Raw genomic sequence first — 27,476 nt, 5'->3', positions numbered from 1 at the left:
ACCAACACCATGTACCGCACATGAAAACTAACTGGCAACCAATGAAGAAATTTCAAAACAGGTCATTTCACCCTAGTCTTCAAGCTAATGTAAATACACTCGATGTGGTCCATTTTGCGGATAGGTATCCTGGCCAAAGTGAGATTGCTTTTGTGGACCACAGCCACTCCTCCCCTTGCCCACGTCCCCCAACCAGCTCATTAATGGAGTACCCGGCTGGTAGGGCCTGGTCCCAGGTTACAGAGCTATCAGCTCCTAGCCAGGTTTCCGTAATACATGCCAGGTCAGCGTCTTCATCCATCAACAGATCGTAAATGATGTGAGTCTTATTTTTCACTGATCTGGCATTACAGAAGAACAAGGATAGGTTCAATGGATGGTTTGGCATGCTCTCCAGCTCTTTTGGGGTAACAGGGTACATGGAAGGCGGGATGGATTTCAAGCATCGATCTCACCTTCCTATGTAACGAATTTTCACCCAGTTAATGCCATATCTTCCATTACCCCGCACTATTTGTATTGCTGCTCCATGATCAATATCAGTCGCTTTCCCCTGCCCATTAACTAGAGCATGTTCTCCCCGACTGTCCTTGTCTCCGTCCATTTCATCACCTAGTTCTACCCAAAAGATATACCATCAGCAATTCTGTGCACCCTAGATGGGGCTACCATAGCCGTCTGATGGAATATAAGAGGGAGGGAGCACAGCCATAGTCTGACTCAGTTAGACTCATAACCTCCTGTCTCTAGGCAGCTTGTAGCCTCTTCTACCTCCAGCTGGGAAGAGTCCTCTGGGTGGGGCTCTGATGGTCTGGGAAGGCGTAGAGCCGACGTTTAAATATTCACCACTCTCTCTTCTGAAAATTCACAAGTTAGCCTCACACATAAGCAGTGCAACACTGATTATATTGTGTCAGTAATATGTTTCATTGTATTAAGTTCAATTGCTGTTGAAGATAATAGTCCACTGTGATTATTGCAATAGTGGGACTGGCTGGATGATGATGATGATGATGATGATGATTCATAAGGAAACTCTTAAATCATAAATTAGCCCTCATGAGAAATAATAACCATCAAGATGTACGAAAATAGCACTAATAACAGAATGGTGGGAGCCACTTGTTATTTATATACTATGTTGTTTATATGCAAAAATTATCCTTAATAGGATTACTATTCATATGTCATAGCAAGATTTGTCTAGTGAGGGGCATAAGAATTCTCAGCAAGATTTTTAAAAAATCTTTCTTGGATACAGTTAATATTAAAAGTGAAATTTCATAACAATTCTGCACAGAGGTAATTAACTCAATCTTAACCTGTAACAGATTTTGCTTTTCTTCATTTTGCAGAGAAGTAAATGTATTATTATTATTATTATTATTATTATTATTATTATTATTATTATTATTATTTTCTATCCCATCTTTATCCCAATATAAGGACTCAAGGCAACAAACAAGTATAAAACAATACAATTTAAAAACAATACAACAATATTAAAATAATAATTTAAAAAACAATTAAACAATTTTAAGAGTTAAAACAGTCATAAATTATTTATTTATTTATTTATATAGTGCTGTAGATTTGCACAGCGCTGCACATAAAACAATAAATATATAAGAGTAAACCCTGCCTATGGCGTACAATCTAAGAGTTAATAGGATAATACATATAAAATACATAGCAATACAGGAAATGGTTCAATAAAACAGGCAACAAAAGAACATCAAATAGCAAATGATAATCATGCAATGCCTAAATTGAAATATAACATGTTAAAATACAAACTACTAAAATTTATATAGCAAAACATTAAAAACCCAGTCCTTTTCAGTTTGCAAAGACCTGCTGGCACAAGAATGTCTTTACTTGCCGCTGGAAGGACAGCTGGGATGGAGCAGCCCCTGAGAAGCCATATAGGCCTTAACAGGTCAAAATCAGCAGTTTGAATTGTGCTAGAAAGGCTCTCACCTCTCCAAGGATCCTGCCTACATCCTCGGACTGCACAAATTGACAAGTATCCATCAATACTGGACAAGCAGGAGCCAAGGTTACATCCACTGAGGCTATATCAACTCTGGTGTCTAAGTCAGAGTAAATGCTACTCATTTCAGTTGGTCTTAATCTCAAGCAAATGGATAATGTTCAGCTTTATCCACTTCAAAATTCTAAGTTTCACAAAGTACACCTGCCATTTACATTTTTCCCCCCTGGAATCAGCTTCCTGAATCTAAATTTGTCAGTGAGCTAGTAGAAGGGAATTTCCAAAATTATGATAATGATGGGACCCAATGTAAATTTCCATTGCACAACCAGATGTGCAAGAGATAGTATGCATATGCTATCTCTTGTGTTACCACTTATGCAAAGCTAGCAAAGCTTTAGGCTTCATATATATGTGAGTTTTTTCTGTTTATATTTTAGGGATCATGACTATCATTATTGGATTGGTTTAAATACTTTAGACCCTGATAAAGGATTGGCTTGGAGTGATGAATCTCCAGTAAGTAAATTTTTAATACTGGTGTATTGGTATTGCTTGAAAAAGTGGAGGGTGCTAGGAAAAGAGGAAGTCTTTTCCTACTTCCAATCAGTGTTTGTAAATTAATTGTGCAGAAGCCCTGTCTTTACTGTTTGCTGATTATATTATAAACTGCTTTGGGCACAATCAGGGGTGCAGACAAAGATCATAGGTCTCCCACGATTTCTGATGATTTCTTGATGATTTACACACAGAAAGCCTTCCGTGTGATAGTGTCCTCAGACTAGAAATCCTTCAGACCACATGGCCAAAGTACTTCCATAATCTGAGTTCAGAATGTAGGGGCCAGTGGCATTACAAATACACTATATTGGGTTTATTAATTATCTACATTCATCCTTCCACATTGGGAGCTTTGATCTTTGTGGATTTGATTATTCACAGATTTTATTAATACTGTATGTTCTCTCTAGGAATATCTAGGTCCTCCAGCGCAGCCCTATGGTCAACTTTAACCAAAAATCATACTGAATAATGTAGAGAGAACACTCCTCTGGGCAATTGTAGCTCCTCCAGCACAATTCTGTGGTTAATATCTGGAAGATGTTGACCACAGAATTTCACTGGAGGACCTAGAGATTCCTAGAGAAGTGAGTGCCCTCTGAGGTAAAAACATAGTATTTTTGTTATTTGTGGTTTTTCCACATTTAAAGTGGGGGTCTTGTGCCCCTAACTCTAGCAAATGTGGAGGGATGACAAACCCTAGGGAGGGAAAGTGGGAGAGCGGAGCAAAAATGGCACCGCGAAGGGAGGTCACGTGGCCTTAAAGAGGTCCAGGAGGAAGGAGGAGCCGGGAAGGGAGGGAGCCCTGCCTCTAGGCCATCCAACCAATTGGCTGCCTGGAGGACCAGGGCAACCAAAGAGAGGGACTCCTTGCCTCCCAGGGAGTCCCGCAGGAGGCAGAAGTCCCGCCCCCTTCCCCGTTGACCAGCCAATCGCAGGCCCACCCGCCCCAGCAAGGCATGCTGGGATGCGGCCGGGCCCGAAGAAGAGTGGCAGGCAGCGTGGGTCCCCAGCAGCAAGACGGCTGGCCCTGGTAAGTCAGGTGGCCACTTAAAACATTGGTTGAGGAAGTTTGGACATTGTGGAATGGTGATTGAGGATTCTGGACACTCTTGTTTTTTAAGTTACTTTTCTGCCTAAAATGCCCACCATCTTGGTAATGAAAGAACAGCCAGTTTCTTTTGCATGTGAGAATACATACATGCAAACCTCTTTTCTGAATATTGCTACTGGTAGTTTTAGGAAAACAACATGTAACAGATTTTTACTTGTTTATTTATAGGTAAACTTTCAATATGGATATGACTGGTCATCACTGTATTGGAGTGAAAAACCAGGTTGCAAAATAATTCACAGGTGGTATGGAGACTGGGTAACTTACCCATGTGAAACTTTCCAGAAGTGGATTTGCCAAATAAAAAGAGGTAAGATGAATGTCCAGTTGTTTATTAAGCAAAAACATCAAAAGTTCCATTTGCTAGAATCTTTTTGAATCTTTTTATAGAGAGGGGATAAAAAAGTGTAAAACTTTAAGTGTACGTAACCTCCATTATAAATGTTCCAGAGCTGAAAGTCTTGTGTTTTATATTATATCACACAGTCCAATATAATTTATTTTTTACTCAAGTAAACAGAATGAATATGGGGGGGGGAGTGTTGCTCTTTCCTGTTTTCTTATTATTTGCATGTTGTTGTTGATCTGTGCCTTTGTTTCCAACTCATGGTGACCCTAAGGCAGAGTTTTCTTGGCAAGATGTGTTCAGAGGGGGTTTGCCATTGCCTTCCTATGTGGCTGTGAGAATGTGACTTGCCAGTGGGTTTCAATGGCCAAGCGGGGATTTGAACACTAGTGTCCAGAATTCTAGTTCAACACCAAAACCACTTCATTATGCTGACTCTCGCCATACCATTTCTATGTACAGAGTGTTAAAATGTGGTAATTGTAGCAATATAAAATGTTATAAACTTTTCTTTTTATGAATTACCATTTGTAAAATTAGACAGTTTGAACTTGGTTATTTTTTTTAAAAAATAAAGCTTTATTATTAAAAAAACAGGAAAAAAAACAGAATTACAAACAATAGCAAATAAGAGAGATACCAGAACAGGTCTTGGTACTTTCTTTGTTCTTGGGTTTCTCTAAAATACTAAAATACTACTAAACTACTATTCTTCTCCATTTTTCACCTTACTCCATTAAATACTACCTAACTACATTCTTTTGTACTATAAATGTCATTCTTATTTTAATCCACTTGCATTTTATTCCTTGATTCTCTAGAATAAAAGAGAGGTAAAAAAGATATTTCACAGAAAGAAATAAGGGGAAAAAAGGAATGCAATAAAGGAAAAAAGAGAGAAAAAAGAGAGAAATGAATAAGAGAAGAAAAATATAAAATAAAAAGGAGAATTGCAGCTTAATCTATATGCTTCTTTAGAGTGTAAACTACTTTCTATTCTAAATCCCAGGCAATTCTCATTATAATCTGTTTCAGTTCTTTTAATCCACCAGTAAGGCCAAATATAACTCTTCCCTCTTCTCCCTCTGTATGTAATCTTTCCATGCTTCCCATTCGATACAGAAGTCTTCCATGGAGGGTTTATTTATCATATTTGTCAATTTATCCATTTCATAAATGTCTCCCATTTTTAGTCTCCATTCTTCTGTTTCAGGAATTTCTAACTTTTTCCAATATTTAGCATATAATTTTCTTGCAGCGATAATCGCATAAAATAGCACTCTGCTATTTTTATTTTCCAGTTCTAAGTTGTCCGTCAGGTTCAACAGATACACTTTGGGGATTGGTCTTTCTTTCAAATTAAACATTTTCCTTAATTCCCTGTGAATATTTTTCCAAATAATTTAGCCTTCGGGCAATCCCACCACATATGAAGATACATTCCCACTTCTTTTTCACACTTCCAGCATATGTTTCTGTTATTCTTAAACATTTTAGACATTTTATAAGGGGTCATATACCATCTGTACATTGATTTATATATGTTCTCTCTTAATTCTACACAAGCTGTTTGTTTAATTTTCCGTTTCCACAACTCCTCCCACTCATCAAATTGAATTACTTCCTTCAAATCCTTTGCCCATTTTATCATAAACTCCTTCACCGTTCGTCTTCCAATTCAAACCTACATATCAATTTATATATTTTAAAAATTTGTTTGTTTGGATCCTTTATTATTTTTTCCAATTCTGGTTTGTGAGATCTCACAACAATTCTCTCTTGTGAGATCAAAATCATATCTATCCGGGACCATGTCTTATGAGGATTTGAGAAAAAAGTATAGTCTTTACTGTTCCCGTATTTTATTCTTCGTGTATCTCCAAGCACTAATAAATCCATTAATTCAAAAAATTCTTGCGGTAGTCTCATCTGACTCTTTGTAATCTTTTTTTCAGAAAACCTATCTAGCATTGGGTTAATAACTCCTTTCCAATCCCCTAACATTACTACCGAGTCACATTCAATTTGAATTAATTTAAATTTTTTATAAAATTTACTTTTATTTTCCAAAGGACCGTATACTCCTACTACTACAATTTTTTCTTTTACAAATTTTAACTCAATTATCTCATAGTGACCTTCAGTATCTCTATCTATTTCAGATACCTCATATTTTGTTTACGTAAATCGCTACACCCTTTTTTAAAATTTAGAATTTGCAGAAAATAATTGACCTAATTTGTTACAGCTTTTTTTAAATTTAGAATTTGCATAAAATAATTGACCTAATTTGTTACATCTCAAGTGTTTTTTATCTTTCTCTTTAATTCTTGTTTCTTGCAAACAAATCACATCCAACTTTAATTTTTGTAAATAATGGGGGGGGGGGATTCCTTTTCTGAGGAGTATTCATTACCTGGACATTCCAGGATAAAAAATTTAAATCCTCAGCCATGCCCAAAATGTATCTTTGAACCAATCAAGGACACCTTAATTTAATTAGAAAATGCTATTATACTTTATTGTACTTTATTGGAATTTGCTTTAAACTTTAAATTAAAACTTTATATTTCAAAAGAGCACCATTCAAAACTGCTTTGGCACACTTTATCTCTTCTTCTTACTTCTTTCTTCTTGCACCATGAACTTGGTTATTTTATAACTAATGAAACTCTTTTGTCAGTTAAAATCTCCCCATGGAATAACTTGCTTAAATACCATCCAGGCCCAGAAGACTATGTTTAAAATTGAAACGTTTTGTCTAAAGAATGCAGATAACGCTAGCAAGGTTTCAGCTAATATCTTCCACAATCCAAGATGACCAATTAGCGAATCTCCCTTACCATCTACAGTACTGCCGCTACAGTCTGGATGAAATTGAGGACCTCCATCACTACTTGCTTAGTTGTCCTTTGTGAAAGGGAATCAGAGAAAATATCTTAGAGGGTTGTTATCTAATAGAAATAATTGGTCCGTCCACCAAAAAATAGAATGTTTGCTTTTCAATAAAGATTCTAGTATTGCTAGAAGAGCTACAGCTTTCTTAATGTCATTAGCTAAAGCCTGTGCAAGTTACTATGAGGTATTCCCCAAGGTCTGAGGTTTTATTGCTTTATGCCTTTATTTTGTATATCCTGTATATTTAATTCTTACTAACACGATAAGTTAAATTAGAAATGGCATTTGAAATTTTATGTTATACTTTATATATTTTTATATTTTAACTGTTTGATATTTCTACAATCCCTTTAGTTTATCTTTTGATGACCAATAGTTATAAGCAACTGAAATTGAACTGAACTATAACTAATATTTATTTGGTATTGCAGGTACAACTTTAAAAAAAGAACCAAGAGATGATTTTGGTATGTTGGATGATTTCATATATAAATAAATATTATAATGTATGTAATTTGTACTGAAACTTATAATAGCAATGTATACATGATATTTCTTTTTCTTTTGTAGAATATTCTTTCAAAAAGATTGAAGATGGCTGGATTGCGTATGGAAGCAATGAATATTATCTGAGTAATATCACTTTGCCTGCTGAAAAAGCCCAAGAATTCTGCAGGAAACATGGTGGTGGTCTCACAGTAATTGAGACTGAAACTGAAAGAAAATTTTTGTGGAAATACGTAAGAAATACACAAAGCATTCCATCTAATATACCTTGGTTTTTAAAAAATAGATAAATTTTTGAGGATGATAATTTCTATTGCAGATAGTGACAAAAGACATGAGGCAGTCAGAAAGGTACAAGAATTAAACTCTGGACAGAAGCGGGTCAGAGCACCGCTGTCTGCACAGACCGCTCCTATGGTGGGCCATGGATGCAGGGACCGATTGGTGCCACCAGGAGGTGTATTATCCCGGCTCCTTTTTGCTGTGGCCCTAAGGATCGGAGCATAGCTTCCGGCCACTTTGGAAGTCTACGTCATTTAATTGGTACACTGATTCATTTGGCCCATCTGCTTGACCTCATATTACTGAAGCATTAAATACTTATTAGGATATAAAGATTACCAAAGGGGGGGAAAATTTATATTACACGCTTATCAACCAGCATCATGGATTTGGGTTGGTTTAGTGCTGTTAGGGATCTAATGTTATATAGTCGTGGTAGTTTTTGAACCTGATCCTGAGGAGACTCAATAGACTGTGTAATATCTTGGCTTCTACTATACAGCTGTACATGTTGTGCTGATGTTATAACATATGAAAATTATATGATGTTACCATACCATATTACATTATTCCCCCATTATCTAAATCATGGGGTAGGTTGGGAAAGGTCTGAACTTTATAATAAAAGTAAAAAATTCAGGACAGAGATAGACTAATTTAGTTTGAACAACCTAAGCGGGATACAGACCTGCAGTTTGTAGCGTGGCGGCAGTGGCAAAAAGGGTTAGGGAGCGCGCACCAATTTACACGCTCCCTAACCCTTGTACATACTAGGCTAACCCTAGTACGTACTGGGTGCGGAAAATGGCGACGCCCTGTACATATGGGCACCACCATTTTAACATGACAGACACCTAGCGTCCGCACATCCTGGCGCCCAGGTGACGACGTGAGTGCTCCAATGGTGCACTGCGGCATCATTGGCATGCCACAAAAGAAGGCGCTTTTTGCAGCTTCTTTTTCTTGCCGCCACCAAGCTGTGCGGTATGTCTGCTGCGGCTTGCCAGCGGCACAAATGGCACCGCCACCAAACCATCCTTTAAGGACGGTCTATAGCGCGCCTTAGTTATTGGGCCATCACTAAATTCCCCCCAGCATCTGTGGCAGCCTTTAAAGTGGGCATCTGTGCCAATTGTTTTTATTAACTAAACAGCAATCATTTCATAAAACTGTATTTTAAAACTGCATTCAGGTGTCATTTATTTAATCTCAGTATAGGGCTCCATATCACACAGTTTCGTTAACTCATGCCTAATACTGTGATCTCCGTTTCATGGTTTACGTATTTGGTTTATTTGCTACACTCTTACAATCACCCCCATAACACATACACACGCACGCATGCACATACACACACAATGGATTAAGAGAGACGGAGGTAAACACAGAGAGACTCCTAATTATTATTATTATTATTATTAACCTTTATTTATGAAGCGCTGTAAATTTACACAGCGCTGTACATGAAATCTTTTTAGTTAGACGGTTCCCTGCCCTCAGGCTTACAATCTAAAAAAAAAACAAAACAATATAATGTTTAGAACAAATGAATAAATTCAACTTACTTAGACTTGAACCATATACCCACCTCACTGGGAGCAAACTCAGTGAACACTATGGGACTTTTTCTGCATAGGTATGCACAGAGTTTTACTGTTACCATCCAACTATTGAGGAGAGTAATAGGTTTTACACTCTGCTTTGCAACTCAACTTAATTCTTGAACCAGAAAAATATTTGAGCCTCTAGAAAGTAAGAAATGTATTCTGTGGACAGAATCTGATTTTCATGCCAGTGCTATTCTATTCTATTCTATTCTATTTTTAGTCCCCCCCCCTTTTTTTATTGTAAATGCAAACAAAACAAACAAGGCTGGAATCCTGTTAGTTCCAACTAGAGTAGATCCATTCATCACCTCAATTTTATATTTATATTGATGTGTTTTATGCATTTTGGTTGACCAATAAATGTATCACTCTTTTATGGATATTAGATTTTGGTTTATTTTGCTATATGGTCAACCCAAAATATAGCAAACCCAAATATGTTTTAAAGATTTATATTCAGGATGCCATGTGTATCTATATTAAGTTTCACTTAATCTAATTGGTCTTAATTCTAAATAGGCAAGCACAACAAGCAAAGCATGGAAAATTCTGTCCAACATTACAAACTCCTTCCTGTATTAGCTGATTGATCACTTCTGCACTTCTTGTAGAATAACCGGATTACATTTACCTGGTGAAAAGCTGGTTAATTTATATTATGGTTATGAGATACCTTGCTGCATTTATTTTCCTCTCTCTCTCTGGTATATTTTAGAATTACTTTTATGGATCTTACTATAACCCTTACATTGGCTTAATTTTGGGACTGGATGGAAAGTTTAGGTAAGTGAACAATATATACATTTATATCTATATTCCTTTCTAGCTGTCTGTCTATATATTTTTTTTAAAAAATGAAAATATATTTACATAAAGAAATTTAAGTGTAAAGCTGACATAATATGGGGAAAAAATAACTGATAACAATTCTATCTTCACTGAAAGCCTTGTGAATATGCTTCAAAGAGACAGAGGAGGAGGAAAAACTAGGTAAATCCTGGGGCTTCCTCAATGGGATGCCCCTGTCCTCATGGCCCACTCCCAAAACAAGCAGAACACCCACAGGCAGTCCACACCACGTGGCATCAAGCTGCGTTGCTCGATTATTATTTTTTCACTTCCCCAACTTGGATGCATACCATTGCATGAACAAATCACCTGTGACTGCCAATTGTCCCCCTCCTCCCAAGCAGTCATCTTATTGGATGCTCCGTGTGACCAGCCACACAGTCCCATGAGCTACATACTGCTCATACAGTGCAACAAAGAAATGGGCATATAGAAATTGTTGACAAGATTGCTACCTCTGGGCACCATTTTGAATCTATGTATTTTGAGCAAAGAGGCAGAGCAGAGATAGAATATTCTGCTACAGTTTCATTTACGAATTTTTATGGTTAATGATCACTCAAAATATATAGCTTCATCATAATTTCCCATTCCTTCTTCTTCATCATTTCATTAGATCCCTTCATCATGGCTCTGATGACACAATATTTCATTGTACATAATTCTACAGAATGGAAACAGGAAACCATTCATAATATAATACTAACAAAATTAAAACTATCTTTAAAAAGCCTTATAGGTATGTAGGAGAGAAAATCACCACTTGATGGTACTAAATAACAATAAACTAAATATTTTATAACTTGTTTTCCTTTAATAATCCCTCATAATATTCTGATAGCTTTCTTCACCATCTTGTTTACATTATTTCAATCAATTCTGCCAGGGACTTCAAAGTTAACTTTTTTTTCTGGTAGGGCCAGTGTGTCTTTAATCATGAGCAGAAGGTGTTAATTCAAGAGTGAAATCTTTTCCCACATTAGACTTTCCTTGGATAAAAGAGAAAATATACAGAAACATCAAATGTAAATATAGTGGACTTCCCATCAGTGTGAGAAAAAAAACATGGACATTCAAGCCCCATATTATTTATTTATTATTATTTAATGGGCAGTGATGTGTGTTTGGCTGCATCAATGCAGCTGGATGCACACACTACCATTGAATACCATGGGTTGTGCCATGTCATGGACACTCCAGTTTGTGGAAGGCTAGCTCACTGATATGGATGGCCCACCATATACATATTGATAAACTTCTAATGACATTGTTCTGTCCAATATTGTTGTGTAATTTTCTTTAGCTGGATAGATGGTTCTCCCATGACGTATGTATCCTGGGCCCCTAATGAACCCAACTTTGCAAATGAAGATGAACATTGTGTGATGATGTATTATTACACAGGCAAGTAGAAAACTGTGGACCATTTTAAGCTCTCTAGTATGTACACTGTATATGTGGGAGTGGAGCAAGGGACTAATAAATATATAGAAAATCTATTACACAGTAGGCTGATTCTTTATTTGCTCATGCTTAGATGAGAACCACTGAAATCAGCGTAACATATGCCTCAAGCAGATGCAGCAAAAGGAGCAGCCAGAGGCCACTCCCACCCCGATTGCTGCAGGATGTCCCTGGTCCGGATCTGGGCTGCTGCCACAGTCCTGAACTGGCTGCTTTTTGGCCTGGCTCTTGCATGGTGGGGCAGGTTCAGTGTGGCGTCTGGACACATTCAGAGCATGCGTTGTGTAAATGCCATGCCCCCAATGCAGCCCAAGGGTGGCCCTTTTGGCCCATCTGTTTCAGACCTTAGGTTAAGTACAGTGGGCCCTTGGTAAATTGGATTTAGAAGCTTATCCCATGAACAAATAAGCCAGTTTATCTCTCCCGGCTTCAATTCTGGATCTAGGATGCACTTTTTTGAAGTCAGGGAACTTCCTACTTAAAAAATTAGCTGACTGAGTGAGGCTTCAATCTGGGATGCATCTGAGTGGCAGCATCTCAGCTAGATCAGTTGCGATTTAGTTATGATAACATCCGGGGGCATCCCGGATCCAGAACTGAAGCTGGAAGAGGTAAGACAGCTTATTTGACCAAAGGATAAGCTCCTTAATGTAAACTGATTTTAATAAATCTGCTCTACATGTGGTGAAATCTGGAACTTACTGGATTCATAGTCTAAATCATTATTTCACTTATAAGTGTACATTGAAAGCATAGAAAATCAGTCTATCCTCAAAGAAGCTTGTGACATCTTAAAGTCTTACACCTCATATTTACAATAAGCTTTCATAGACTATAGCCCAATTCATCCTCCGATATATCACATCCATATTTTGGCTGGAACCCTGTTGGCCACCTATGTCAGATAAGCTAGAGAGGGTTTTTCCAGGGTCACATAGGCCTGTTACAGACGGGCCCTTCTGGTGCCCCGTCACGTGCTAGGGGTTGGCCGAGGACCTAGCGTCCACACCGGCCTCGCCCCTAGCACGTGATGAGGGCGTAAAGATGGCGGTGCCCTATACACACGGGCGTCGCCATCTTTACGTGCTGGACACTTAGCGTCCGCACGTCACGCCCCGGATGTGACACCACGAGTGCACGAATAGCGCCTCGTGTCGTCCCATCCAGGGCACAAGAAGAAGCACCATTTTGGTGCTTCTTCTTTGCTGCGTCCGGGAACCGCGCAGTTTGGCTGCTGCAGTTCCCAGATGCAACAACCGGTGGCGGCAGCGGCAGAGCGCCGCTTTTCGGTGGTTTGTAACCCACCATAGTTATAATTATAATTATAGCTCACTTTCCCTCCAGCATAGCTCATATTAAGACTAAGCTTTAATAAGTAGTAGCCGAATTTATCCTCCAACATAACCTATTCATATTATGGCCAGAGCCTTGCAGTTGAAATAAGCCAACTGAGCGAGAGATTGAAGTTTTTTTTCCAAACTCACATAGGAAGACATAAAAGGACAGAGGCAGAATCTGCAAACTCTGAACAGCTGAGCTTTCCAATGCCTCACTTCCTGGCTGCAGGAAATGTGTGTGTTGTTTGCCTTTAAGTTGTTTGTGATTTGTGGCAACTCTAAGGCACACCCATCACAGAGTTTTCTTGCAAGTTTCTTCAGAGAGGGCTTGCCATTGCAGTCCTCTGAGGTTGAGTGTGACTTGCCCAAGATCACCCAGTGGATTTTCCTGCTCCCATCATCATTGGTGCTGAGGTAACTTTATTGGTATATTGCACTAACAAGATTCCAGTCTAGGTGTGCAAGTGTGTAAAGAAGAGAGATCTTGTGAAAGACTACACAGTCTTTCAGACTAAAGACAGTATAGATATATTATTTTAAAACCATTAACATCCATATGACTATAAGCAGTTTACACATATAAATCTGATCATTTATCATTTTTATAGGCTTCTTTCCTTCTAGTATGGATATTATGGCAGCATAGACAGTATAAATATTTTCCATTACAAACTAGACTAGACCTAGTTCTACTTGATTTTAACATGCAACTTCAGGCCACAATCTGCAATTATTGACATGTATATCATAGAAAGCAAGTGTAGTGCTATACAAGAGTTGACACCGACCTGTATGGTTTTTGTTGTTACTGCTCCTGTTGCTATTATTATTATTTCATCAGTAACATGTACTTGAAACACAGTTGTTCCTTTTTTGTGAGGAGGTGGTGGTGGTGGAGGAATAATTTTAAACCCGCCAGCTGATTAAATATGTCTCCATTCAGGTTTATGGAATGATATAAATTGTGGTGCTGAGAATGGCTTTATTTGTGAAAGACACAATAGTTCTGTCCCTTCATCTGTTACTCCCACGTCAGCTGAGCCTCTTGGAGGGTGCCCTGAAGGCTGGCATTTGTTTGATAACAAGGTAACGAAAACATAGGAAATAGCTTGATAAACCAACTCTTTTCATATATTGTAGCATGTGTGATAATTTTTAAAATAAATTAATAAATTGCTAATTATTTATATCTGCTATGCTTGTACCATTTCATGATAAATGGTATCAAGATTGATTCTGAATTTTGACATAATTGATAGGATTTTGAGGGGTGTTTTTCTTTCACTTACAGTGCTTCCGAATATACGGTTTTAATGAAGAAGATAGGAAAAACTGGATTGCTGCACGTGCTGATTGCAAAAACCTAGGAGGAAATCTGGCTTCCATATCAAGCAAAACTGTTCAAGGTATGCTTGTTTCATTAAAACAGATTGTTCATGTAGGCTTAACTGTTTTAAAAATGCAAGACTCCCTACACAAGTTAACTTAGCACAGGATAGGCTACAATATGGATCCATCCTTCCTTCCTTCCTTCCTTCCTTCCTTCCTTCCTTCCTTCCTTTGTGGTTGATTGATCTTTGTGGTTTTGTGACTCACACATATAAACCATCTTCAGAAAAATATAGAACTAGATCTCTTTAGCTGAGCCTCCTCTCCCAACTTCTCAGCTCTCTGTTGTCCACTATCACAACCACATCAAAAGGAACTTCATGTGTTAACTAGTTTTCTTTGGCTTGTGCTTTCTGACTCTTCTTCAATTTATGGCGTCTACAGCATACTTGAAGAGGTGTGTCTTCTGTGGAATGAAGATTCCCCCCAGATGAACAGTCATTCTATGTGCGTCCTTTGCTTGAGGGAGCCCAAGTGTTCCTGTTATAGACCCTTTTCTCAACAGACCTGTCAGAATAGGGCTTCATGTCTTAAAACCTTTCTCTGGGAGTCAGCTGACCAGAGTTAATATTCTGGTTAGAGATTCTACTTGCTTTGGCTTGTCTGTGATCCAGCCCTCCCAAACAGGTGTGTCTAACCTACTAATCTCCCATATGTGTGAGTCACAGAGACTACAAAAAAGAAAAGCATGTTGCTGTAACTGTGGTTCTTTGAATTCACACAGACTACCCACCTTCCCTCTACTGCTATGCTTGACTCCCTTGTTTGTTGACTGCTCTGGCAGACATGGAACTGAGGAGGTTTCAGTGGGAACCATACTGAGCATGTGTAGTATGGGCCCTTAGTCAAAGAGATCTAACTCTAGAAGTTTCTGAAGATGGTCTGTGCAGGCACAGAGATTCCCATATACAGTATGTGAGTTCATAGATGACCATTCGAAGAACCACAGTTACAGGTACGTTGCCTGCTTTTCTTTTCATTTAGTATAAAATGCATGTGTTACTTTAATGATTAACAGTATCTTGCCAACCTACCAGTGTCTCAGTGACATGACTAAGGATGTCCCTTTAGTCTTACAATGGAAGCTCCCTGCCTGATTCATCAAATTTAGTGGAGGAGCATGTACTAGAAGTCCTCCAATATTTTTCTTTCTATCTTTTTTTTCTTCCTAAATATTTTGTTAAGAAGGAAGAGATGAAGTAGCAGAGCAACATCTTTTACATCTTTTGATCAGTAATCCTGGCATCTTATTTGCCCTAAATTAGCTTTGTTGTGTACCCAAATGAAGTTTGTGAAAACAGTAGTTTTGAGAACAAGGCTTGTATTATTGTTATTGTTGTTGTTGTTGTTGTTGTTGCTGTTATTGTTGTTATTTTATTTACTTATATCCCACCTTTCCCCCAGTATAGGCATTCAAGGCAGTGTACAGCAAATTTAAAACAATACAACTTAAAACAATACAAAATCATTAAAAATGTATAAATATAACTTTAGTACAGTGCACCTGCACAATATGTGGGGGCACTATTCACATCTTTCAGCTTATGCTGAAGCTGTGTGGCAATACAATGAATGGCGCATGCACCTGTGGCACACACATGCCGCTGTGCCCAAGCCCCATTATATTCAATGGGGCTCAAACATACACATTTTTTGCCTTACGCAGAGGTAGGGTAAGGTTCAGTTCAGATCACGCACGTAAGGTAAGGGTCCATTGTAATAAAAAAAGAGAATTGAATATTAGGCTGTATTCTCACTGCAGCAATAAAGAGCTCTGGTGCCACAGCTAACTGCCTTGCCCAGAATTCCATAGCCTTGAGCCACAGCAGTTCAAGTGGTGTCAAACTGGATTATTGCTGCAATGTGGATGCTGTCTCTCAAGTGTGTAATCCATTCTGAGCAATTCTGTTTTCACTGCTATTGGTTTTGTGTTGGTTAACCCAAACTCCAGCTTCCATATGGGTTGAAACAAACAAAGAGAGGATTATCTTAATGGTTACATGTTTCTTTTCTTTCTAGGATCAGAAAGCAATACACTCCTATAGGTGACTGTCTTGTGAGTTTAAGTGTATTTTTAAAAATATTATTGTTGTTACATTCTAGCAGAGACAAGGAACCCGTATCCTTTCAGATGATCCTGAACTACAGTCCCCATAATCAACCACCTTTTGGCCATACTGACTAAGACTGGTGGGAGATGCAGTCATGGAGTATCTGGAGGGTTGTAGCTCCCTATCCCCACATGAGAGGAATTTTTAAAGAAAGTATGGTCAAAATATAATCAGCTGAGTTGAAGACATCCTGTATTGCTCACTTGTGGATGAAAGGCATGTGACTGCCAAATGCTTTATGATAAATTGTTTCTTTATTTTCACCCAGCTTTCCTCACAGTACACTTGAAAAGCTCTTCAAGTGGCCCCTGGATTGGACTGAATGATAGGAATTGGGAAAATCGGTTCTTATGGACAGATGGAAGTGGCGTCTACTATACAAACTGGTCCCCAGGTGCCCCAAGATACAATGTAAGTGATACCTGTAGAGTATTTTCATCTTTTTCCCTTGGGTGCAGGGTTTGTTTATTTGTTTGTTTGTTTAACTTATATCCAGCCCTTTTCCCAAATGGAACTCAAACACACAAATTAAAACAATGTATATGGTTTTAAAATAGAAGATTAAAACACAATTTAAATGATATCATGTTAAAACATAAATACTGTAAAATCGTATGAGAAAAGCCATGACAAAAACAATTAAAAAGCAACGTACCACAGTCACCTCATTAACACTATTTTCACACCTTGGGAAGGAGAGCAGTGATTCACTTTGTCTTTGATTAGTCACCTTGCAACACAAGTGAGAAGCCCAGATTTCCCCTTTCCAACAGATCAAGGAGTAAGGATGAGGGCAAGGCAGCTGAGGCAGAAAATGAATTGTAAAGCATCTCAGTCCAATGAACTTGTGTGAAAGGAGTTGAAAAATCAGCAATTAGGCAGTGTCACTACTTTGTGGAACATCAGCTGGGCCATAAGTCAGAGTATGATTCAGTTACTACTTCCTTCACCTGAACAGAAGGTTTTGCCTTACCAATAGGGATGTAGTGAATATTCACAAATGTTATCATCCTTGAACAGAAAGAATTTCATGATTTATTGAAAAACAGTCCGTTGCTGTGAGGGTTTTTTTTGTTTAAATTGTCCCGCAGACTAGTAACATGCCTCCATTTTTGTGAGCTTTGGGGGGAGGGGATACAACCCCCCCACCACCACCATTGATTTTGCACAGAAAAATGTACTAAAAGATTATATTTTACACAAAAGTCCACAAACAAGCATTTCAGGATGGAAAAAATCCAAAATGAAAAAAAGTGTGAAAACTCACACAGTAGTAAAAAAACATTAGGCAATTAGGCTAGTGTTGCGATGTGACTGATATTCATCTACAGATCATCTGATATAGTCCTAAAAACTACAGCATCAAAATGAAAGCTAGAGGCATTTATTTATTTTATTTGTATCACACCTTTCTCCCAACACAGGAACAAAGTCAGTGTATAATGTTTTCAAAGCACAATACAATTAGACGATTGTTAATACAATAATTAAAACACAATTTAAATTTCTATTTTAAAATCACAAGTTCAAAACAGCATTAAAACAAGTTAAAAACAGAATTAAAAGTTGCTTAAAACATGATAAAATCAAAACACTACATCCATTCATTAACAGCTCTATCTGCCACATATATTAAAAACCAAAAGTTTTCTTTAAAAAAATGATATTTACCTGCTGGTGGAAAGATAGCAAGGAGAGGGCCAAGCAGACTTCTCCCAAGTTATGGAAGGGAGTTCCATAACTTGGGAGCAGACACAGAAAAGGTTGTCTCTCCGGTCCTCATCACCAGGCATGCCTGGGTTGGTGGTGGGACTGAGTAATATCCTTCCCTTGAAGATCTTAGAAAATGGGCAGACTCATAGGGATATACAGGTAGTCTGGGCCCAAGCTGTGTAAGAACTTTAAAAATCATAACCAGCACTTCAAATTATGTCCAGAAATTGATTGGCATCTAGAGGTGTTTCATTAATATGGGGGTTATATGATCTCAATAACCTGTCCAAGTCAGAAACCTGACCCTTTGGATGTGCTGCAGTTTCTGAACAGTTTCCAGAGCAGCCCAAAGTAGAATGTCTTACAGTAATCCAAGCAGGATGCTATCAAGGCATGTGTCAACAAAGCCAGAACTTATTTCTCAAGGAAAGGACTCAGCTGGCACACCAGTTTTAACTGTGTAAAACACACTCCTGACTGCTGCTGTAAAGTGAACAGTTTTGAAACTAGGAGCCCACCCAAGCTGCAGATCTGAAATTTCAGGAAGCTTTCCAAAATTGGCCACCAGAGCACTGCTGGAGGACAGGTGATGGTCAGGTGGCAGTGCAGCAGCAATTTTGCGTGCAGTAACATCAGTTTTAACCCGTTCCATCTCAATCCCATCCTGTGCATGGGTCGGCATTAAAACTGCACACAATAAACTCCCAAGAAGGACTGGAACCACCACAGAACAGTGCTCCCAAGTGACATCTCAGAGAGATAGCTCAGAAGGACACCATAGTTGATGCCATCGGATGCTGCTGAAAGGTCCAGCAGAACCAGTTCCCTTTGTAGGTCATCTACCAATGCAACCAAAGCTGTCTCTGTCCAATAGTCAGGCCTGATGCCAGGTTGAAATGGATTAAGTAATCCATTTCAGTCCCTGGAACTGGGAAGCCACTATATGCTCCAGAACCTTGCCCCAAAATGTAATATTGGAGAGTAGCTGGTAGTTATTCATTGTAGTCAGGTTCAGGGATAAGTTTTTTTAAAGTAAGGGCTTCATCACAGTGTCTTTTAAGTAGGAACTCTGCCTTATTGTAGTGAGGCATTCACTAATCCCATTCCCCACTTGGCCATTCTTCCTCTGGCTGCTTTTATAAACCAAGAAGGGCAAGGGTCCAGGGGACATGTGGAGGCTCTCACATTTCTAAGGATCCTGTCCATATCCTTAGACTGCACAAAGTGAAATGTAACCATTAGCCTGGGCTAAGCAGGGACCAAGATTACATCCACTAAACTTGTATTAACTTCAACATCCAATTTGCAGCAGATCTGAGCAATTTTATCTGTAACGGGTACAAATTCTTCATAGTGGGCTTCTGAATTGTCTACCAGATGCTCCAATGGAGCAGAATATAAGGGCTCCCCATAGCACTTGAAACAGCTCCACTAGACAACACTGTGCAAATGCAATGATAACAGAGAATAATGGTTTCTTTGCTGCTGCCACCATCACAGAATAGGCTTTCTAATGGGCTCTATCCCATGTTAAATCAGACTTGTTCTGAGTTTTCTGTCATCAGTGCTCAGTCTCCATCCTATTTGTTTCATCACCACCAGTTCCATAATGAATCAGGGGACTATCAGGGGACTATGTGGGCTCCATTCTGTTGGGGTGGACACTTAGATATGATTATGTCCACCACTCTGGCCATTTCCCTATTCCAGAGATCAGACAGGGTTTTGACAAGATCACCTGCCAAGGCAAAAGGGAACTCCCCAAAATCCATCAGGAATCCATTTGGATGCATGAGTCTCCTGGGGAAGACCATCTTAATCCCCCCATCCATGCAGAGGCTCTGAGTCCCAGTGAGTCTAAAGTAGTGATCTGGGTAGTGATAACAAAGTTCCTCCACATCCAAGATCATCATCCTAGCACAGAAAACCATGTTCTGCGTGTGATTTGCATTGTGGATGCCCCAGCTATTATATGAGACAGAGCCATGGTCATCATAGAAGATGTGAAGTCCTGAGCTGCTCCCAAAAGGGTGGTCTCAGCAAGGAAGTCCTCAGTACAACAAGCTGAGGGGATTTTAGCATCACCACTGAGACCAACTTAGCCAGGTCAGAAAGGGAGACTGTTGAGCAGCTGTGTGGGTGGCACACCAACAGAATCCTTATTCTGTCCCAACCACCCAATGCCAGATACAAACACTCAAACCCAGCAGACTGTGTGATGGAGCAGCTGGTGAGGAAGAATCATGATAGACCACTGCAACTCCACCTCCCTTGGCATAGTAGAGGTGAATAAAGTGAAACACATATTAAAGATGATTTTTACTCATTCCCCAGGGTGACTGTGTGTTTATGCTTTGGAAGCCCGAGAAATTAGCAGGATATTGGAGAGATGGAAGATGTGAAATTAAAAGAAGCTATGTCTGTCAAAGGAAGACTGGTAAGTTTTAGAAGAGATCTATACTTAGTGGCAGGTTTCAGTCCTACACATAAGCTTTCATTGGAAAGCAAGAACAGAATTTACATGAGTCAGTACCACCATTTTTGCACATACAACTGTTCACTGAAGTCATTTTAAATGAAAAACGGGGATTCTGTTAATCAGGAGCTGGAGAGGTTAGGATGCCAATTGAGGAACAGTCTTTTGGCTTCTCTTGAAAGAATGAAAACTTTCAAATAGGCCCTGTTGCTGGGTATTTAATTGACTTTTTTATGACTAAATAAAACTGATTATGAGACATGGTCCAAGTTGTATTTTACTTAGAACTTGACTATAATTTTTCCTTTTGACAAAATGTTGTATCTTCAGGTCCAAGACTTTCATTATTTTTATTTCAGACTTCTAGTAATTTCAGTCTTACAGAAGACAGTATTTAGAATTTCAATGTCAAGTGGTATCAATTTATATTTTTATGACTGTACAGTTTAAACTGACCTCTGCTCTTTTCCCCCATTCCTTTGCTACAGATAGTATATTACCTGTCTCTGAGGCAACTGTTCCAGCTTCTGGATATACCCTTTATGGAAACAGCAGTTATTCTCTTGTTAGTCCCAAAATGACATGGGAAGATGCAAGAAAAAGGTGTAAATCTGAAAACTCAGAGATTGCCAGCATAGTAAATCCCTACATCCAGTCATTCTTATGGCTACAGGTGTTAAAATACAAGGAGCCTGTGTGGATTGGTCTAAACAGCAATCTGGTAAGAACAAGATGTTCTTCATCTACACCAAGGGGTTGTATTCAGAAAAGTATATGGACAAAGTATATGTGGAGACATGCCCACCTCTGAGCATATCCCTTTAACTGTTGTCTGTTCATTGTGACATCTGCAAAAGGCATCAGTTTGCTGATCTATAAATAAGTGACCTTTCTGCATGATGAGATGTGAAAATTCCCAATGAAGGGGAAATTTTATCTCTTACCACAGATAGAATTGTAATTCTGTCTCTTATTGCAGAGAGAAATGCACAAAGGTGCACTGAAGTCCAGGATCAGGGAACATAAGGCATTTCCATTTGCTTTCCATCATTCCATTCTCTGGTTCAGCCAAAGAATCAGAAGACAGCCCAGTTTCTTGAGTTTGAGATTAAACCACAGTGAGAGGGCATATGCTTTGCATGCAGAAACTTCAGTCTCTAGCAACTCCAGATCAACCTGGAAAGAACTCTCCATTAAATCTTAAAGAGTTATTGCTAATCAGTATTAACAATAGTGAACTAAATAAATAACCAAGATGAAAGGTGGAGTCATAAATCCAGTAAATAAATAAAGAAGCCATAAACCATAGTCTATATTGATTTATTTTAGTTTTATCTCACTCCTCAAGTATAGTATTCCACAGTTTTATTCTGATTCTAAACTATGTTCCAGAACAATTCCCCAGAATTTCTAACAGTTATTAAATGATATCTAGTGAGTCAAAAATCCTGAACTCTAGTAGTTGCACCCTAATAGACTATTGTCCTTTGATGTTTGTGGGGGAGAGGCAGCTGGAGGCCAGGAAAGGTCTGAGAAGAGGAGGAACAGGCAAGCGCCTGTTACTCCTGCACCCTTCCTGGCCTCCAGCTGCCTCTGGAAAGGCAGCTGGAGGCCGGGAAAGATCTGGGAGGAATGTGAGCTTGTTCTACCTTCTCTTCACTGGGTACCAGGGTATCTCTGGCACGCCCACCATAGGTCTGCCATCAAGGTTATATAGGCTAGGCCTACCCTATCACCTGAAACATGCACCTTCCTCCTCCCCCAAAAAACACTGGATTTTGGGAAGAACATACACATTTCTCCACACATACGGATTATGCGTTCTTGCACAATCAAAGTGCTACTTCACAAGTAGGAGCTCTTTGCATTTATAGATATATATGCAGAAAAAGATTTCCCACAAACATACTGCCAATTTCCAATGGATTCTCATTGGAGGGTAGGGGACCTAATGTTTTGATATGGGATAGATTTCATTTTTGTTCAATTGTTTAATAAGATTTTACCAAATTTTGCTGTTTTCTTCATACTTGGAATGGAAAAAACTTAATAGTTTAAAAATCTGACCATTGGAGAAATTAGGCTTTAAGTGCAACTGTTAAAAATCTAGGTTTGAAACCTTTGGCCCATTCCCACTTACCTGTAGATTCGATTCCTGAACCGAATCCTGAAATTGGTTCAGCAAACACAGTGGTTCCCACTATGTTTGCGCTGGTTTCAGGATTCCTTTCAGGAATCCACATGCCTGTTTTGACAGGCTTCTTTTTGACATGGCAAGAGAGGCTTCCCCAGACTCTCCTGCCATGCCTCCCTCCATCCTCCCAGCCATACCTCCTTCCCTCTTTCCTGTCTTCCTTCTTGATCCCCTCCCTCTCTCCCTTCATCTCCTCCTCCTCCTCCTTCCCTCCTGAGTCCTGCTTTGGGGGCCTGGTGGCGGTGTCGGCGGAGAAGGCTGCCGGCCGGGGCTCGTTGGACGTGCCTCCATCCACCGTGCCTCCGTCTGTCCTCCAATGACATCCAGGGTGGAGGAACATCCAATGAGTCCCAGAAGCTGGTGGATAGAAGTGGCAGCGGCGGCAGCAGAGAAGGCTGCCTGTCAGGGCCCATTGGTCGTGCCTCCATCCTGGATGTCATTGGAGGATAGATGAAGGCACGTCCAATGAGCCCCGGCCGGCAGCTTCTCCACCGCCGCCGCTGCCACCACCAACATCACTGCCACCACCAGGGCCCCCAGGCAGGAATCAGGAGGTAAGGAGGGGAGGAGGAGGAGGAGAGAAAGGAAGGAGGGTGCACGGGAGGGAAGGAGGTACGGCTGGGAGGAGGGGCGGAGAGGGGCTGATTTGAATCTGCCCTAGGTTCCCACTAGGCTGAACCAATTTATTTGACAATAAATCGATTCAGCCCAAAAAGGAGCGGAAAAACCCAGCTCCTTTTTGATGCGGGTTAACTGGGGGGAAAACATGCCCCCCTTTACGAAATGATTCCAAATCGATTCCCAAGTTGGAACCATAGTGGTTTAAACCGGATTGTGATTTGACATGATCCAGTTTAAACAATAGCTGCCAATCAGTTTCCTGGCTCAATACAAAGTGTTGGTTATTACCTTTAAAGCCCTACATGGCTTGGGCCCAAGTTACTTAAGGGAACGCCTCTCCCTACACAATCAGCCCCACACTCTCAGAACATCTGGGAAGAAACTATTGGAATATACAAAGACCGGACTAATTACAACTTCCCATAAAGCATTCACAGCCGCGGCCCCCACACTTTGGAACAACTTACCGGAAGAGATTCATCTCATCACCATGTTGGAAGCCTTCAAAAAGGCACTTAAGACAGATCTCTTCTGGCGGGCCTATCCACATGATCTTCTATAACGGATCTTAAAGAACTCTTTACACCTGATTCAGTAGTACAGAAAAGAGATGACAATTTGACTATTTGAAGGATTGTACCTGTATCTTCATGTGTTTTTATTGATCATCTTATGTAGCATGATATTTTGTAATTGTATTGCTTTGATTTTACTGGTTGTAATTCCACCTCCACTGGGGGAGGTGGGAAATATAAATAAAATTTTATTATTATTATTAATAGTGGGAATAGGCCCCTTGTATATCTAACCATATTAATATTACTTTAAGGTTGTTGCTTTCTCCCCTCATATTTAAAAACTATATAGCAGGTCTCTACAACAGGTCCTCCATACTAGGAATAACTGCACTTTTGAAATTAGTTGATGCAAATGGGGGTTGGATTTGATTTCTGTTAGTTTTTGACGTATTTGCTAAAATGTATAATTTCATCATACTCAGAATGGGAAGACACTGAAGTTTTAAAAAGAAGAATATGATAGAAATTCCCATCTCCCCACCTACCAACCACTGTGCAATTCTTATAATGGGCAATGCTAGCACCCACAATCCCTTCACACTTTCCTGCCATAGATGGAGGGTGCCATGCTAATCTCTTCATCTGTTTAACCTTGGATCTTGACAATTGCTGTTAGAGACAAAAGAAGGAGGCTTAAGAATTAAATTAAAAGGAAACATTGGTAGATTCTACTGATGGAAACCAGTACTAATGTTTTGCTTCTCCATTTTCTAAATCAACCAGAAAGTCATTTCCAAGCCAAGGTGATTTTCTTCTGTATGCATTTTATTTGTAGACCAATAAGAAATACAAATGGATAAGTAACCAGAGACTGGTGTATAGTAGCTGGGGTGAAGAAGAGCCAAAAGAGAACATTGCCTGTGTTTACTTGGACATTGATGGCCATTGGAAAACAAGCACTTGCAATGAAACGTATTTCTCTATCTGTGAAAAATATCATGGTAAGAAAAGCAATGTATTTTTTACATTCTTAATTAGAAGGAAGAGACCGGATATAGTAGTAGGACAAACTACTTGGTTAACTCTATGTGTTAACTATATATGTGATCTGCAGAAGGACTTATGCGGATATTTATTTTATTTTATTTAAAATATTTAAACCCTGATTTTCACCCCTAAAGAGATTGTTAATTTGACAGTTCCCTGCCTTCAAATTTATAATCTCAAAAGACATGAATAATACTACTACTAATATTAATAATAAATTTTATTTATATACCGCCTTTCCAACACCTGCCTTGAATCCTCCCCCAGGCTGGTGTGACGCCGTGTGCTGCACCACATGGCACGCAGAACCACACTGCTCCTCTGGTTCTTCATCTAGATGGTGCTGGCGGCTACTGCCCCATCTCCATGGCACAGAAAGGAGCCACTTTTTGTGGCTGCTTTTTGCACTGTGGAAAGGTGAGATCGGGGATGCGGCATGCGGTTGCTACCGCCCCGATCTGGCATAGAGAGAGGCAGCTGCAGGACACCCCTTAGGGGCGGTCTGTACAGCCCCAATATCCAGCAGATACTGCCCGTTCATGTCACCATCCAAGGCTTGTGATAGCTGAGATAGAGGGAAGGCATTTCATTTTCCTCTTGAGCCTAGGTCTGGTGGAGCTGTGGCTGCCTCGTCTCTCCCTTCAAGGCCAGGGTGGTAGCAGCTAAGATGGAGGACCGGCCTTTCATCTGCCTCTGGACCTGGGTTTACACCTAGGGCTGAAACAGACAGGCATGACACCAAGCTTGATGCTGCCCCTTTGATCGCTGGATTGAGGCCATGGCAACAACACACCGTGACCCTGAGCCTGCTTGTTGTTGGCCAGAAAAGAAGCTGAAGAAAGCTGCCCCTTTTTGAGCTGGCAAAAAGCTGTCTTTTCTGTCAGCATCACAGCTTTGTGGCACTCCTGTGGCATGGACCATATAAACGCCACACTGCCAGAGCCCTGCAAAGCTGCCCACTATTTGTTCAGTCAGGTAGCTTCACAGCGGCTTCCTGCCAGCTTGGGGGTGTGTGTCTTCTAAACAGCATGCCCCCAAACCACTTAGAGGTTGCCACAAAGTGGCTGTCTGTTTCACCCTTTTGTCCAGTTTCCCACAAAGAGCATCTGGAGGCTGTAAGGAGGAAGAGGTTTCTGTTTTTCTGCTGCCTTGGAGCTTGCTTCACTAGTGAAACTCTGCTCTTTGCAGGACTGAGGACCTGACTCAGCAAGCACTACTTACCTTTCAGCAAATTGCTTTGCCTGTCTCTTCATGCTGAAGTCCCATATCATCCTGTATACACATTTAAATCTTCAGGGGGAAAATTATTTAGAGGAGTCAATTTCCCAAATACTATCAAGTGTATGTGAGTTGTGGGGGGAAAGCACTGAGGGGTTTCTCAGTGGTAGAGACTTTTGATTCCTCTTCCCAACAGAGTTACAATTGACACCAATATTGCTTTCTTTTTGGCATAATAGCAAAAAAATCCCTTTTCATTTGGCATTTTAACTGCATTTGGAGTGAAAACTATTCTTAAAAAATATTTGTTTCATTATAGGTATAATTCCAACAGACCCTCCGGAGGTCCCAGGAAGATGCCCTGAATCAAAAGAATCCCACAGTCCCTGGATTCCTTTCCGGGCTCATTGCTATTCCTTTTACTCTTTCTGGCAGTCCTGGCCTTCAGCATCAATGAGATGTGCTCATATAGGTGGGTCATGTTTTGAATTAGGTCATAATAACAATACTGTTTCATACTATGGAGTTCTTATCTAATTTGTAAACCAGTGTAATACCATATTTCAAATTATTATATAAAGAATATAAAGAATACCTCCTTTCACTCCATTTTTCATCTTCTCCATTCTCAGTACAGTTGGCCCTCCATATGTGTGGCTTTGATTTTTATAGATTTCATTATTTGCGGATTAGACGTTCTCTCCAACATGACTCTGCCAGAAATTGATTATAGAGTCATATTGGAGGACCTAGAGATTCCTACAGAAGACATTTTCCCAGGAATTTGTAGGTGATCCAGTGCAATTCAAACATATGCTGGATGTTGGCCATAGAGTTGCACTGAAGAACGTAGATATTCCTAGAGAGGTGTTTTCTCAGGTTAAAAAAAAAGGTTTTTCTTTGAGGGCTTTTGTTGTTGTTTTTTTGCTTTCACAGGGGTCCTATGTCCTTAACCCCAGCAAATGTTAAAGACCTACTGTATACCACTTTTTCTTCCACCTTTACAAATGAAATGTATTCTCCATTTCAAATTGAGCAATCTTATCACAACACATAGTATGAGAATAAGAATTTCTTAATTTTAATTTCTCCTAAATTAAAAAATCCCAGTAAACAAGCACTAAACTAGAAGCACATTGCTCCTTGCCTTTTGAGTTTTCTTACATTTTCTTCTCCCTTCCATTATTATTATTATTATTATTATTATTATTATTATTATTATTATTATTAT

The 27,476-nt window shown here is 39.5% G+C and overlaps 1 protein-coding gene across 1 annotated transcript in view; it reads left to right on the top strand.

Moving 5' to 3' along the window:
• LOC121934056 (macrophage mannose receptor 1-like) overlaps nt 1-27,476 on the top strand; it is a 59,300-nt gene that overhangs the window by 22,312 nt on the left and 9,512 nt on the right. Inside the window, exons 14-26 of the mRNA XM_042474040.1 lie at nt 2,434-2,512; nt 3,837-3,978; nt 7,344-7,379; nt 7,483-7,652; nt 10,024-10,091; nt 11,461-11,561; nt 13,902-14,044; nt 14,250-14,364; nt 16,727-16,869; nt 20,506-20,608; nt 21,136-21,368; nt 24,816-24,981; nt 26,565-26,717. Coding sequence (XP_042329974.1) covers nt 2,434-2,512; nt 3,837-3,978; nt 7,344-7,379; nt 7,483-7,652; nt 10,024-10,091; nt 11,461-11,561; nt 13,902-14,044; nt 14,250-14,364; nt 16,727-16,869; nt 20,506-20,608; nt 21,136-21,368; nt 24,816-24,981; nt 26,565-26,717 — 1,652 coding nt within the window. The remainder of the gene's footprint in view (nt 1-2,433; nt 2,513-3,836; nt 3,979-7,343; nt 7,380-7,482; nt 7,653-10,023; nt 10,092-11,460; nt 11,562-13,901; nt 14,045-14,249; nt 14,365-16,726; nt 16,870-20,505; nt 20,609-21,135; nt 21,369-24,815; nt 24,982-26,564; nt 26,718-27,476) is intronic.

This window comes from Sceloporus undulatus, chromosome 6, assembly GCF_019175285.1.
Source record: "Sceloporus undulatus isolate JIND9_A2432 ecotype Alabama chromosome 6, SceUnd_v1.1, whole genome shotgun sequence".
Classification (NCBI taxonomy): Eukaryota; Metazoa; Chordata; class Lepidosauria; order Squamata; family Phrynosomatidae; genus Sceloporus; species Sceloporus undulatus.
The sequence above is the reverse complement of the archived record's forward strand: the minus strand, read 5'-3'. Positions and strand labels throughout refer to the sequence as shown.